This window comes from Eurytemora carolleeae, unplaced genomic scaffold (assembly GCF_000591075.1).
Source record: "Eurytemora carolleeae unplaced genomic scaffold, Eaff_2.0 scaffold1728, whole genome shotgun sequence".
In the NCBI taxonomy this organism is placed as follows: domain Eukaryota; kingdom Metazoa; phylum Arthropoda; class Copepoda; order Calanoida; family Temoridae; genus Eurytemora; species Eurytemora carolleeae.
The window spans coordinates 22259-37814 of NW_019397617.1; the positions used below are offsets into that span (position 1 = coordinate 22259).

Sequence of the window (15556 nt, forward strand, 5' to 3'; positions counted from 1 at the left end):
AATCCCGTCCTCATAGATCCTTGTTGTTATCATCATTGTTGTCATCATTGTTATCATCATTGTTATCATCATTGTTATGATCAAGAATAGATCTGTGGAGAGCTGTTCCCAAAAGAGTGGCGTCTCCGTTCACAGAATCCTCTGGTTCCACTATTGGTTCCACAACAGGTCTAGCTTCTGCACCTGGAGTACTAAGTCTGACTAGATTTTCTAGCTGCTCCAGATATGTGGAGAGCTGTCTGTAAAGATCAGCTTCTCCAATCTCAGCTGTAGGCAGCATCTGATATATTGAATATCCTGGTTCTCCTCTGTATCCAGGATATTCCAGTGGGTAGTTCAGACGGGTTGGTACGAGAGTAGTTGAACTAGTTGGACTGGAGTAGAACCTCATTGTCCTAGATCTGTACTTGCTCTATATTTCAAGTGGACCTAGCTCATTAGGCCCAGCTCGAGTATCTGGAGTGGTTGAACTAGCTGTAGATCGGAAGAGTTACTCTATACCTCCAGTACGTGGACCTCTCAGTAGGCCCAGCTCGAGTATATAGAGTGATTGATGATGAGAATGAGGCTGTCCAACCTCTGATAGTCCTGCTAAGGTATATTATCACAAGGGCTCGCAATTGCGCGCAAGTAAAATCCACTTGCGTTGGAAACACTANCTGTAATGCCAGCTGTCTTGACCATTAGTTTTTTATTGGAAACATTTTTTTTCTTACACCAAATCCACGGAAGGGACTATCAACACATTGAAAACAGTTTTTGGACACCACTTAAAATTTCTTTCATGAACATCATGATATTTTTTTTCTTTGGACTTTGATGAATGAAATAAATAGCTAGTGTTCTAATTGGTAGGAGTGGGTGAAGCTTAATGTTGGTGGAACTGTTTTCATGACAACTAAAAGTACACTAAGTAAGGTATAATGTACGAAATCTGAATCATATTGTTAGATTTTTCAAGAATTGTTTTTAACTTTTTATAGAAATATTTCATAGAAATTCGTAAAACCATGAGCTTCAAAAAGTTTTATGTTGCGATTTTTTTGTAATTTCTACAAAAAATTTAATTTTTTTTAATGAATGATTTTTTAATATATTTTCCTCTAGGATCAGAACTCTTTCTTATGCAGATTATGTCAGGATGGAAATGAACTGGGGTCAGATAAGGTAGAATTTAAGAAATTGATGTCACATATATTAGTACTTGTACTTTATTTTTATTTTCTTACTTATCTTTATTACAAAATTTTTAAAATACACTTACATGTCCCCCCACGCCCACTCCCTTTCTCAATTCAGATTTTGAAAAAAAATGTATTCAATACCAATAGTTTTATTGGTCAAGTCTATCAACGAACAAATATCAAAACATAATACTGACTCACTATTATGGACATTATGAACACTTTAAAGCAATTCGGGAAGTAATTTTATACAATATTAATTCTCATTGTTTTTTATATGTAGGATGAAAACGGTGCTTTTTTAATAGATCGAGATCCACAATATTTTGGGCCTGTGCTGAATTTTCTCAGGTAATAGGTAGCAATTACAGGAAACATACATTCAAATCCGCAATTTGTGCACATTTCTAAACCTGGTTTGAACTAATGCCCCCTGAAATACAAGGGGAGCTGAGGGGGGGGGGGGGGAGTTGACTAAATACGTTTTCTTGTCATGCTTAACATTATTCAAATACATTGTACCGTGCACTATCCGGGTATGGTAATCTTTATACAATATCTATACCTATTTGTAATTTATATAGACATGGTAAATATATGTTCTATATCTAGACATGGTAACTATATGTTCTTATCTGTACATGGTAACACATGGTAACTATATGTTCTATATCTAGACATGGTAACTATATGTTTTATATCTAGTCATGGTAACTATATGTTCTATATCTATACATTGTAACTATATGTTCTATATCTAGACATTGTAACTTTATGTTCTATATCTAAACAGGGTAATGGTAACTATGTATATGTTCTATATCTATACTTAGCAACTATATGGTCTATATCTAGACATGGTAATAGGGTAACCATATTTCCTATATCTAGATATGGGAACAGGGTAACTATATGTTCTATATCTAGACATGGTAAGCTAGTCCTTGATAAGAATACAAGTGAAGAAGGGGTTCTCGAAGAAGCAGAGTTCTACAGTATAACAGGTAGGGCAGCTCAATCTATCAATTAAACAATTAATCAATCAATTAATCAACCAAAAAGTTTTACAAACAATCAACAAATAAATAGATACAGAAACCCCTAAAAATTTTTATTTTTTCTCAGATTTGATCCGAGTTCTGCGTGAGCGTATATTGAAGCGTGATACCGTGAATACTCCAACTGGAAAACATGTTTACAGGTCTCATTACATCTTTATTTTGAATACAAAGGGTTGGCAGAAAAAAAACTTCCCAATACAATCCGATTAAATCAAGTGGGCTGGGTTTAAAAAAAGGTGTTTTTACAACCCATTTTTAACCCTTAATCCTCGATTCGTTGTGAAGCTGGGTAAATTGTTTCCTTGTTGGTTATGTTCAGGGGGTGGCAATGTACGCTTGATTAGGTATAGATTTTAAAGTAACATTTGAGAAATCGGGTATAGCTCAGGGGGGGAACAGTCATGTGTGTGTGTGTAATAAGGAACCAAAAAGTGTACTGTCGGTGTATACAGTACAGAAGAATCTCGGTATTTGTATAGTCTAGGAGAGTAAATTTGTTTGTTATTCAAGCTTAATTATAATTGCCGACATTGTTCTGCACTTTTTCTTGACTAAAGTCATATGTTTGTTTCTGTACCAAAAAGTGTGTGTGTGTAATAAGGAGCCCTGCAAAACAGTGCGACTGGCTTTCTCATGGCAGACCAGCGCCATTTCATTCCCTTTATTTATTCTTGTTCCCTGTTATAGCTTCAGTAGGAAGCATAGAGTACCATATTAATGCTTACAACCAGCGTTTCGGATCCGGATCCGGTCGGATCCGTATCATTTGGTCGGATCCGGATCCGGATCCGTATCAGGAAACGTTGATATGGATCCGGGTAGCGCCAAAAATTAACCAAAACCATGGAATAAATAAATCAAAATGGTTCGTAAATGTATTATTTACATGACGAAAATTTTTTAAAATTATCTTTAATAATTTAATGTTTACATTTATATAATAGTAATGACGACATTTTTAACTTTAGGATTACTCAGCGGCAAATGCTCACATGGCGCAAATTATAACCTTGCATAACATTTAATAGGGAAAATCCGATTCACAGAATCAAAAGTTACCTCGGATCCGGATCCGTATCAGAGTCAGGATCCGGATCCATCATCACGTATGCGGATCCGCGGATCCGGATCCGCATCAAAATGATACGGATCCGAAACACTGCTTACAACAAACCTTTGAGTGGGGGGATGCACTGCAGTACGATATTTGTTTATTAAAATTTTGTTCAATTCAAAACTTTATACAATAAACATGCTTTATTGCTTTGTCAATTGTGATGTGAATCATTTTTCTGAAACTATGATACATAAGTTTAAAAAGGAATGTTGTGATCTGAATTTGTGTAATCAGTGAAAAATCAGGTATTTTAAAACAATTGTTTGATTTGAGGTCTACATGGACATATCCCACGCACTGCATATACATATTAAACTGTATTGCATGACCTATTGGATAGAATTAGTGGAGAGTACAATTCCCAGTGTACAGCACATACATTACCAATCTATATACTATTTTCCATTCAGAGTACTTTCAAGGCTAGTCTTTCCTATCTTAAAAAAAAGCGCAAGTAGCGATTTAAAATGGTACCATATATACCCAAATTGTACAGTGCTAATCAGAAAGACCCGGAATTAATTTACAATTAATCAGGCGACTTTTCAATATAATTTTACAAAATGATTGAATAAACGATAATAACAAAATTTCAAAATTGCCAGTGATAAATCATATATGTAAAATCGCCTAATTAACTATCAATTAATTCCGAGTCTTTCTGATTATGACTGTATATGTTTATTTTTAAGATTTTCATACTTATTTAATTTGGAACTTTTATCATCAGTACAGATCTATAATTTTGAAATAAAAATTGATTTTTAATCTACTGAAATATCTATTGTTCCAGGGTTCTACAGTGTCATGAAGATGAGTTAACTCAGATGGTTTCAACGATGTCGGATGGTTGGAAGTTTGAACAGGCAAATAACAAATAAAACAACATTAAACAACTAATCAAAAATAAGAAGATATGAAAATAATTCATTAAGGAGAAACAAAAATCGAAATTTCAAAACTAAAGAAAAAATAAGACTTTGAATAAGAACAAAGAAATGAAAATCATTTAAAATCATTCAATAGACAGAAAACTGCACATATTGAATCAAAACAAATGAACAGAATCAGAATTTGAACAATACATAACTAAAAAAACAAACTTATGAAAATCTAAAAGTAACATCAGACGGATTGTAAAGAAAATAAAATGTGAATAAAATTTCAGAACAAACAAGAAATAAAATTGCTTTGTATTTAGTTGATAAACATTGGTTCCCAGTATCAGTATGGTAACGAGGAACATGCAGAGTTCTTGTGTGTGGTCTCTAGAGAATATCCACAGGTTAATTCAGTTTATAACTCATCACTCACAGTTTTTACTCATCACTCACAGTTTATAACTCATAACTCACAGTTAACAACTCATTACTCAAAGTTTTAACTTATCACTAACAAATTTACAACTCATCCTAACAGTTTTAAATTCATACTTTGCAACTTTCAGTTCAAAATGCACAGTTTACAACTCATCACTCAAAGTTTTAAAGTATCACTAAAAAATTAAAACTCATCACTTACAGTTTTCAACTCATCACTCACAGTTTTAAACTCATAACTCATAATTTGTTACTCTTAAGTCACAGTTTTTAACTCATCACTCACAGTTCACAACTCATAACTCACAGTTTATAGCTCATCACTCACAGTTTATAACCCATTACCCACAGTTAAAAACTCATCACTTACAATTTTAAACTCATAATGCACACAGTTTTTAAATCATAACTCCCAGTAACCAACTCATGACTCACAGTTTATTACTCATCACTCACAATTTTAAACTCACAGTTTACAACTCATCACTTACAGTTTACAACTGATCACTCAAACTCATAACTCACAATCTACAACTCAAACCCCCTCTCAACTCAAATCACAAAACATAACTCACGACTCTGTTTCACAAACCTTGCAACTCAAATTACAAAAAAACTCACAACATAAAACAAAAAACTCACAACAAAAAACAAGAAAATCATAACATAAAACAAGAAAATCACAACATAAAACAAGAAAATCACAACATAAAACAAGAAAATCACAACATAAAACAAGAAAATCACAACATAAAACAAGAAAATCACAACATAAAACAAGAAAATCACAACATAAAACAAGNTGTACGCTAGCGTATAGAGTCAACAAAACTTAAGATGCCGTTACATGTCCAACACGGTTTTCAAAACTAAAACGTGAAGTTTTTTTTACTTTGACTTCTAGACATCTATTGATGAAAATCACAACATAAAACAAGAAAATCACAACATAAAACAAGAAAATCACAACATAAAACAAGAAAATGTCTACATAAGATAAGAAAATGTTTAATAAAGATTGAACAATTTAGTTAATATTCTGACAAATCTAAAATCTACATATTATTGTTTAGCTAGCTAACATATTCTGATTCAACGAATGAATTTTAGCAATAAACTGTCCTGCAGTGTCTGATTTACCCCAAAGTTCAATCCATATGTAATTGATCGTTATTAGATAAATAAATGGATTATATATAAGAAATTTGCATACCCTGTACTTAAAGGTAAAAGAAATTGTAATTTTAGTAGGTTTAGGGGCCGGTAAAAAAACTTTTTAGTTTGCAATGAGGGGGGTAAATGTTTTTAAAAAAGATTCAGGGCGGGATAAAAATACAATTATTTCTGACTACGCCCCTGCCCTGATAAATGATAACATTGTTCATGGAAACCAATTCTAATATGCATAAATATATAAATGTATGTATTATAGCTTACAATATTGCCCATGCTTACTGCTTAAGGTTTGGACTCAAAGGGCGGGAGCTGAACACCATGTTGTTGTTGTCACCCAACTTTTACTCTATGCACAACTCACTGTCTTCCACCCTCCTTCTCTCTCTCTCTTTCTCTGCACTCTCTATCTCTTTATATTTCTCTCTAACCTCTCTAACTCTCTCTCTCTCTCTCTGCTCTCTACCTGTCTGTACTCTGAAATATAAACATTAACACTGTGAACTGTATAGCCGACACAAGAGCTCAAGTGTATAATGAACGGGAATACAGAATCAAATACACTCAAAGTAAATTATTTATTACAAGAATACATAAACTTGTCATGTTTGAATTTTTATTACAGTAATATTATAAATTATTAAATTATCAAGTTCATGAATTCGAATAAAAATCACAACATAAAACAAGAAAATCACAACATAAAACAAGAAAATCACATTTCACAACACTGAAAGCAAATCTCATAACCCCAAACCTCACATTTAACAACTCACATTTAACAACTCAAAACTTGAAATCGCAATTAAGAACCAAAAATTCTAAATCACCAACATCGATTGAATAAATAGAACAGCTTTAAATAAAAAATTGTAAACTGCATTTTTAGGGGGGAAGTTTAAACCTTTTTTTTAGGACATAATCATAAATCATAATCGATTCAGTAATAATACTGATTTAATTTTAATCTATTTTGTAAATAATACTGATTAAAAATGTGAAAATTTATAAATTATTTTCATTGCGGACGAAATTTTATTTAATTTTGATCAACATTATTTTGTTATTATTAATTCTTATCTGTATCAAACATTCGCCCTTCCTGGTCCGTATCAAGCAATAATCAGAGCTAATACAACTCAACATATACAGGGTGTCCTGGTCCGTATCAAGCAATAATCAGACCTTATACAACTCAACATATACAGGGTGTCCTGGTCCGTATCAACCAATAATCAGAGCTTATACAGCTCAACATATACAGGGTGTCCTGGTCCGTATCAACCAATAATCAGAGCTAATACAACTCAACATATACAGGGTGTCCTGGTCCGTATCAAGCAATAATCAGAGTTTATACAACTCAACATATACAGGGTGTCCTGGTCCGTATCAAGCAATAATCAGATCTTATACAACTCAACATATACAGGGTGTCCTGGTCCGTATCAAGCAATAATCAGAGTTTATACAACTCAACATATACAGGGTGTCCAAAAACCATGGGGATTGGGCGTCGAATACTAGATCATCTTTGTTAATAATTAGCATAGTAATTAGTAATACCTGATTCCAAAAATCAAACATAATAACGTCTGTCATAGTATTTTATTAAAACGGTGAAAGGCTATATTAATGTGTCTGTAATGTCTGCAAGATGAACAGTGAAGACGGACAGTTTACTTTGTTAGCATATAGGAATTTTCTTGTTTTTCTACCCCTGATTTTATAAGCATAGCATAGGTTAAGTTTAGTCATATATTTTTTCTTTTAAATCATTTATGCAGAGTAATTTCTAGCACATCATCAATATTTATTCATGATATTCAAACCAATCATAAATATTTATTTATGATATTCAGGCCAATCATAAATATTTATTTATGATATTTAGACCAATTATAAATATTTATTTATGATATTCAGGCCAGTCATAATTATTTATTTATGATATTCAGGCCAGTCATAAATATTTATTTATGATATTCAGACCAATCATGAATATTTATTTATGATATTTAGACCAATCATAAATATTTGTTCATGATATTCAGACCAATTATAAATATTTGTTCATGATATTCAGACCCATCATAAATATTTATGCGTTATAAATATTTAGACAAGTGCTGGTGAGCGAACGACTGAGCCAACTGACCGAGCCAAGGTGCTGCAACAACTTGGTTCAAGAATGTGACGCAAATCATAATAACTCGAGATATTACTTTAAAGGAGCTTTTAATTCATTTTCATGTGATTCTTTCAACAAATGGATTTAGATCTTCATAATTCAGAGAAAAATTTCTTTCAATGTTTTACTAATTTCTTCGAGTGCAGTGCAATGTGCATGGTGGAAATTATGGATAAAAGAAATGGAGAAACGTGTCACTTGAAGAAAAATACGATTTTTTTTTTGGGGGGGGGGGAAATTTGTGAAAAAAATATTTTTTTTGAGAACGGATTTTCTGAATATATTGGTTAATTTTTGGCTGATCTTGGTCTAAAACCTGAGTTTAGGAAGCCATATTTGATTTTTAAAAACAAGGAATTGTAATTTATTTCAGTTTTTAAACAATCACATTTAGTAAAATTGCATTTATTTAAACACTTGAAAAATTATTAAAGCGGCTTAAGTGTACTGTTGGGGTTATATATCAAAAGCATTTTTATTTTTAAAATAAGCGTGATCTAAACGAACGGATTAGATATATAATATTTATGTACAGTTCTGTTGCAAAGACCTTTCAGCAAAATAAATGTTCAGTTGGTAGTATAAACATTGAACATTACTATTGAATTTTGAAAAAGGGTTAAGCTATAATTATATGTCAATTTTGAGAGAATTATGCGAAGGAATATTAGCGATTTTCATGCCAACTCTCAGAGAAAATATCTCTTGGAAATCGTTATAAAAAAGAATTTAAAAAATGAAAAGGAGGTCAATCTGACAAATTTTTTATACCTCTAATAAAAGTCTTGAACACTCCCTTTAAAATGGTGGTGTACGGCCAATTCTTGTGATCTGCTCTTGTTTTCATTTTATCCTGTAAACCCAATGATTTTAACAGTTAAGTACAATCACAATACAGTATATTTAAGTATCCACATATCATGCTTTTTAAACCTGTTTCTTCATTTTATGAGACATTTAGCGTCAAATCATCGCTCGGCTTTTCTATTTTATAGCCAGTATTTTTCATAATAAAAGATTATTTAAAAATATGTGTTTTATTTTTCAATTAGTATTTTTTATATGTGTAACATAAAAAATTTGCTCTCCACATTTTCATTTTCAATATACAGGGTTACCCATTAAAATTTTACTGACTCAAAACTCTACTATTCCGTCGATCTACTGAAATTTGGTCTCAAGTTTAGTCCTTTTGGTTGAAAACAAATTGGCAAGGAAATCAATAAGTTTTAAACTTTTTGGGAAGGAATCATTGATTCAACATCAATTGTGATAAATAACTCTTGTAAGATTTTAAAGTCATCAGATGCATCACAATACCATTATCTAAAGATTGGTTCACTTTCAAATTGAAATCTATCCGTCCTTAAATGAACCCTCTATGCAAAGAACGGATGCCCGATTTATAACGGTATTCTGAGAACTCGGTGTATTTGTCTCTAAAATGGTGTTCAAATTTCTGGAAATCTGGAGTGTACGCTAGCGTATAGAGTCAACAAAACTTAAGATGCCGTTACATGTCCAACACGGTTTTCAAAACTAAAACGTGAAGTTTTTTTTACTTTGACTTCTAGACATCTATTGATATTCTTATATAACACCTTACAAAGTCTTCAACAATTCAGGCGCGTATACAGGGGGGGGGGGCAGTAGTCCACTACCACCTCCCCGGGGATTTATGGGCAAATGTTAAAAGTCAGGTGTGTCCTTTTCCCTTTAGAAAATAGTTGACAATTTTCTTGTCGCTTGCGCCTTTTTATCTAAAATCCCCCCCAACAATTATTGCTATATGCATTATGCAAGTGTTTGGCATGTATTCAGGAGACTACTCATGACTTAAGTTGCCAATCAAAATTTGAGGCAAATCGGTCCATCGGTTAGGATGGGACATACAAACAGACATTATTTTTTTAAATATATGCAATTTATGATAGGAAATATGAGGATAAGACTCAAATGACGACCTGAAACTAAAATGTCAGATCGGTAAAGTTACATCGTCTATACGAAACATCCCCCCTACAGAACTTCTGACCGAACTTTCCGACCTACTGCAATAACGGATCTACGCCAGCTATTTATTTTTGTATTATTTGAGGGTATATTAGGTTGACAATTCTGGGCCGAGCGCTGCGGCTACAAGTCCATATGGCAGCTGTAAAACCAAGTGCTAGTAGGTCGGATGTGTAGTATAGCGGATTTTGAGCAGGTCAGAAGTGGAGTATAGCGGATTTGTGTAGGTCGATAACACACCACCATAATGAATGTGACTATCCATTATCCTTAAAAATTTAATTCAATTCTAAAATCCTGTCAACCATTTAACATTTTTACTTTTTTAACTCACGGGTATCTAATAAACATTAAATTTATCACAAACTCCAGGAATAAATCTGTTAACGCTATTCTTAGCTTTGATGTACATAACGTAGTCCTTTCTATTGGTATGTTCCATCACAACTCTTAAATCCCTTGATATTTGTCATAATCTATCAAAATATTTATTCACATTAAGAAATACTGTCCAGATACGCGATGTAATAAGATGGTTCCACTTATTAAAACCATGCATCATTCAGTTGACGATTTCTGTAGAAAAACATGTTTGTTTGTTCACAATCATCAATTCCGATAAACACTTAACTTAATTATTTTTACGACAAACTTTCTCTAAATTAATAAAATATAAGATAAGTTGAGAAATATTTTATTTTTACGATGATTACGGTGAGAGGGCGGAGTAAGTAATTAGACACGCCCTCTTACACAGGTTATCTCACACTATAAGTTCACAAAGCATTCACGATATACTACAAATTAATATATAATTATTATTCAAGCTATAAGTATTGAAGAATAATTACAACCATTTGTGAAAATGTTTAATAATATGGCATTACTAGTGTATTTACTTAGCCGTTTGGGGGGAAGTGAGAAGCCTTGAAACAATCACTCATAGTAAAAACGTATTCAACCACACATTTTCAAAGGTACAAGGAACAGCTGGATTGCGCAAAAATCTAGAAAATAGCGATTAAATCGTTTTTAATCGCTATTATTCACCAGGCATTCCTTGCACCCTATTTTCTAGTTCAACGATGTAATCACAAATAATAAATCAGCGGAGATAAAAAAAAATGGGGCCTTCATCAGTTAGAAATATAACACTCAAATAATTCTTACATAATCCTTGAACGTTGAAGAATGTTTTGAATAAATTATTATATTATAAATATAACCGATTGAGGCCCTGATAGATATCTGTTACATTTCTGCGGGGATCATCATTGTGCGGGATTTAAATATTTTTTCAAATCATGTTTTTGTGTTAAATAAATTTGTTTGTGCTCTAGACGAAGTTTCAGCAGTGTTGGGGGAGGAGAGGGGCATAAGAATCTAAACAATTAAATGCAGAAACTACTTAAATATTTAAAAATCGATAAAAATATTGATAAAATGTTATTTTAAAAATATTTTTGAACAACATAATATAACAACTTAGATATATAAACACTTAAGACTGTAGACGAAGTAAACTGTTCACTTTATTGGCGTAAAGGAAGTGTAAAAAAGGCGTTCTTCTATTTTGGATAATATCAACGTACACTTCAGTACGCATTGTACCTAACGTACTTGACCATGTACAGTACAAATCTTGAAAGTATTGAAGTTAGCGAAAAGTTTTCACGCAACTTCGAGCGCAAAATTTTGAATTTGCGGTTGCACTAAATATATATAAATCGTCCTTGTGCGATTCCTATTAGCACGTCAGCAATCTTCCGACTGAAAATCTGAAAATAAAAGATAAAAAATTTTCCTGTTGGAAATACCCAGTAATGAGAGGCTCAATTAAACATAAGAATTGAGTGCAGTCATCGTTCTTCAACGCAGGATTAAATAATGAATTATGATATCCCTACTTGAAAAAATTAACGTGGATAGGTGATAAAAAAAATATATTTTTGCATTTTTAAATTAAACTAAATTAAAATAAAGGTGTCCAGATTTATCCTTATTTATAAAACCAGAAGTAAAACTTGTGTTTGAGATTGCGCTAATCTTCAACGCTTGATCACGATGTCCAAAGTGTCAATTTTTGGATTCGAGAATGTATTCTTGATTTCTGTAGGTCATTTCTGTTAGGTTTTCTTTAAGCAATATCCTCAAGGAATTCTATCAATCCTTCAGATGACAAAATATTAGGATTATTGCCTATTCCGGGGACCAGTTAACAACCTCATAAAGTAGCAATTTCGTATACTGCTTTAATACTGACAACTTTTGTCTTCAGAAGTATTACAATCGGAATTTAACATTAAAATACGGATATAAAATTTAAAAGAGTAAAACCGGTTTTTCCTATTTCCTTGAATTGAAGCTTTTTTATTTTACCTAGTTCCAGACTTTTAGGAATGAATCCCAGGATCCGGTGCACACCGCCATACCATCATCTGTTACTCCCAGGCAGCTAACACGGTTATCATGTCCAACCAGGACACCTGGACAATACAACATGGAAATCAATGTCACTGTGGTTTAAAGGTCTCAAGCTCAAGAAAAGATCGATGAGAATTTTGCCAATTACTTCTTAAAAACCAAAGCTAACTTCCAAGTGCTTTATAATGCTAAAATGTTACTGTAACAGAAAAGCAAAAGTGAGAAAGATCGGTAAAATCAATTCCAAAAGCGTTGCGACTCTTCAAAGTCGACCTTCTCTTAAAAATTGACGAGACATTTTTATAAGCAGGCTGAATCTATGTGTAAGGGTTAAAGATTTTTCACAATCAATTCCAAGTAGCAAATGTAATTTTTTTTTTAAATTCTCAGAAACATTTAAAAAAGACATTTTTCGCTAATATCAAAATTGACCATCAAAAATGGCCTTTTGTGATAAAAAGTGTCAGTAAGATTGCTTTTTTCTTTCTCAAAATATGTCGAAATGGACATTAAAAGATACGTCTTACCAAGCCATATTCAACGGAAAAAACCGTCTTACAACTTAATAAAAAATAGCCAAGTTGGAGCTGAAAAACTAACGAAAACAGCTGATTTTATGATTTCCCTAATTTTTTTTTCACTTCAATGCTCCTAGATCGCATATTTTAGAATATTTTTACAAACCGTTTGCTGCGTTGAATAATGGATTGCAAGACGAATCTTTGGATGTTTTGAAAAAATTAAAAAATCACTTGTATGACCGGGGTTTCGGCCACAAATAGCCATTTTCGATGCTTTTTGTAAATGCTGCTTAAAATGAAAAAAGTAGTATTTACTACTTGATTTGTTTTTCATGAAAATGTTTCACCCTTAATGTTTATATTCAGTCATGAATGTGGAAAAAAATAGTTTGCCAGACACAGTCCAATTTATTATTTTTCCCTCTCCCAAATCATTTCCTTATTTTCTAAATCCTTGCTTTTCCGAAGGTTACATTTGTTTATACTGTTTTTTATAAACAAAAAGTTCTCAAATTAATAATGATAAAGATAAGAGGATTTTACGGTTAAAATCTTGAGGAAACTGAACTGAAGCTTCCCATATTATTATTATTATTATCAGATAACCCATCATTCAATGAGCCCTTAAAGTACGTTAGGCAAGGTCAAGGCCGGGTAGGTGCAGTTGGATGTGGGTTGGACGTAGTTAAAATTAGAAGTCCATTTAAATCCGTGAAAACTCGATATTTCCTTTAAAACTACTCGACATATATAATCAAATACCCCATTAGATCGGGTTTCACTGGGTGAATTTCCATAGCATTATAAATATATCTAACCTGCTCTCTCTGCACGCATACTGTCCCAGACATTACAGTTGAAATCATCGTATCCTGCCAGGAGTAAACGTCCAGACTTACTGAACGCTACACTAGTTATCCCGCAGATTATGTTGTCATGACTGTACATACATAACTCCTACAAAAAAATAATCTCCATTTTTCAGATTTAATTGTGAAAATTAATCAATAAAAATCAATTGAAGAATAATTGAAAGTTTTTGATTTTGATAATGGGAACATGCATGATTTAATAATTGATTTTTTATGTTCAAAGATATAAAAACATGTCTGCTAATAGAAAAATTGGGAAAGGGGTCGTTTACGGTGACCCAGCTCATGTGCTGGTTTTAATGAAAAAAACATAGAAAAATATGTTTATCAAAATGGAAGAAATTACTATTTCTTTACTTTAAATGTTTTTACACTAGTTCCAGAATTAAGAAAATCCCCAACGCGCTGAAAAAATTTTTCCTCATATTTTTCAAAATTAATGAAACATTGTTAAAAAGGTGTCGGTTGAAAAAAACTGAATAGACTAAATCCCTATTTTCTGTAAACTAAATAAGTGCCTTGTATTATCTTGAAAAACAAGAAGTTGAATTCTCAAACTTGAATGTTATCAGCGAAAAAATTGAACCAATAAAGTAATTAATTTGCAACTTCAGTTTGTTTGAACAGTGAAAAATTGACGTCTCTGGTCACAAATATTCATTATTTAATATGAGTATTTGGGAGAAATTAATATTTAATCATAACAGGCTTATAGCACTCCTCTTTTCAGTAGTAAATACAGTCTTTTGTTGCTGATATATTAAAATTTAAACTAAAAAATAAAACTTTCACGAATTTGCCTTTTTTGTTGATGCAAGTTTTCAAACTAAGGATTTTTTTTTGAATAATTTGAATTGGCAGTTAACTTTCCCAGCTCGGGTCATGTGGAGTTCCACAAAGAAATCTGTGAACCCGTTCCCCGTTGAAGAGGTCAAACAGAAAAAACATGAACCCGTTTCTACGTAAATACGTTTGATAAATACAAAGAAACCATAGATTAAATAAAATAACAGATAAGATACTAGATGTAGTCTTTTCTAGATTTGAATGAAACTCGTTCACAACAGCCCTGAGGCAGAAGCTCAGAGGAGTTTCGCGCTGTCGGCGAAGAACAGACTGCGCGAAACGATAGATTTTAAATTTAATAAAAGTGTTGTAATTTCCGCAAAAATGTGTCAAAAAATAATACACCTGTTGTATATATATTAATTGTGTGTGGGGGGAGGGAGGGAGGTGTTATGTACCTGATCAGCACGGATATCGAAGAGCCGACAAGTTGCGTCATCTGAGCCGGTAGCAAAGGCGTATCCGTTAGGGAAAAACTAAAAATGAACAGAATTAAGAATTCGAAGAAAATTATCCAAATTTTTATCTGAAATAAAATTTACGCAATTGTTAAAAATTTAGAAAGCCTTCCGATTCTAGTTTCAAGTATAAAAGTTTATAATTATTTGACAAAAACGGATTGACGAGGATTATAAAAACTTACCGTGACAGCGTTGATATCGGATTCGTGTCCAGTAAATGTTTGTTTACAGTTGCCATCCCTGACATCCCACAACTAAATAAAATATATTTAAATAAAAACAGTTAAACAAATATTTTTTTCTCTTCTACAAAACAATTTATCAATGACGAGCAAAAATTTTTATGTCAAAAAGGTTCGTCTTTTTTTGGGGGG

At 32.4% G+C, this 15556-nt stretch overlaps 2 protein-coding genes across 8 annotated transcripts in view; one reads left to right on the forward strand and one right to left on the reverse strand.

The window, feature by feature from the left end:
* Nucleotides 1–817: 817 nt before the first annotated feature.
* On the forward strand, nucleotides 818–9074 carry LOC111715203 (BTB/POZ domain-containing protein KCTD5). Of its 3 annotated transcripts, none has more exons than XR_002768186.1 (9): nucleotides 818–918; nucleotides 1108–1167; nucleotides 1468–1535; nucleotides 2112–2188; nucleotides 2310–2385; nucleotides 4156–4228; nucleotides 4564–4647; nucleotides 7977–8107; nucleotides 8480–9074. XR_002768186.1 is itself a non-coding variant. In XM_023490492.1 (8 exons), the coding sequence occupies exons 1-8, from the start codon at nucleotides 892–894 to the stop codon at nucleotides 8049–8051; spliced, it is 540 nt and encodes a 179-aa protein (XP_023346260.1). In that variant the 5' UTR covers nucleotides 818–891; the 3' UTR covers nucleotides 8052–8172. The 3 variants fall into 3 exon arrangements, 1 of the variants encoding a protein (XP_023346260.1); XR_002768187.1 differs by having other exon boundaries at nucleotides 8708–9074; XM_023490492.1 differs by lacking the exon at nucleotides 8480–9074 and having other exon boundaries at nucleotides 7977–8172.
* Nucleotides 9075–10736: 1662 nt separating this feature from the next.
* Nucleotides 10737–15556, reverse strand: part of LOC111715201 (guanine nucleotide-binding protein subunit beta-1) — a 16651-nt gene continuing 11831 nt past the window's right edge. For 4 of the 5 annotated variants that reach the window (XM_023490486.1, XM_023490489.1, XM_023490487.1 and 1 more), the window contains 5 exons: nucleotides 15365–15436; nucleotides 15120–15197; nucleotides 13822–13960; nucleotides 12438–12544; nucleotides 10737–11836 (listed from right to left, as the gene is read on the reverse strand). In XM_023490486.1, coding sequence (XP_023346254.1) covers nucleotides 12438–12544; nucleotides 13822–13960; nucleotides 15120–15197; nucleotides 15365–15436 — 396 coding nt within the window. In that variant the 3' untranslated portion in view covers nucleotides 10737–11836. The remainder of the gene's footprint in view (nucleotides 11837–12437; nucleotides 12545–13821; nucleotides 13961–15119; nucleotides 15198–15364; nucleotides 15437–15556) is intronic. The other variant, XR_002768185.1, reaches the window with a different exon arrangement.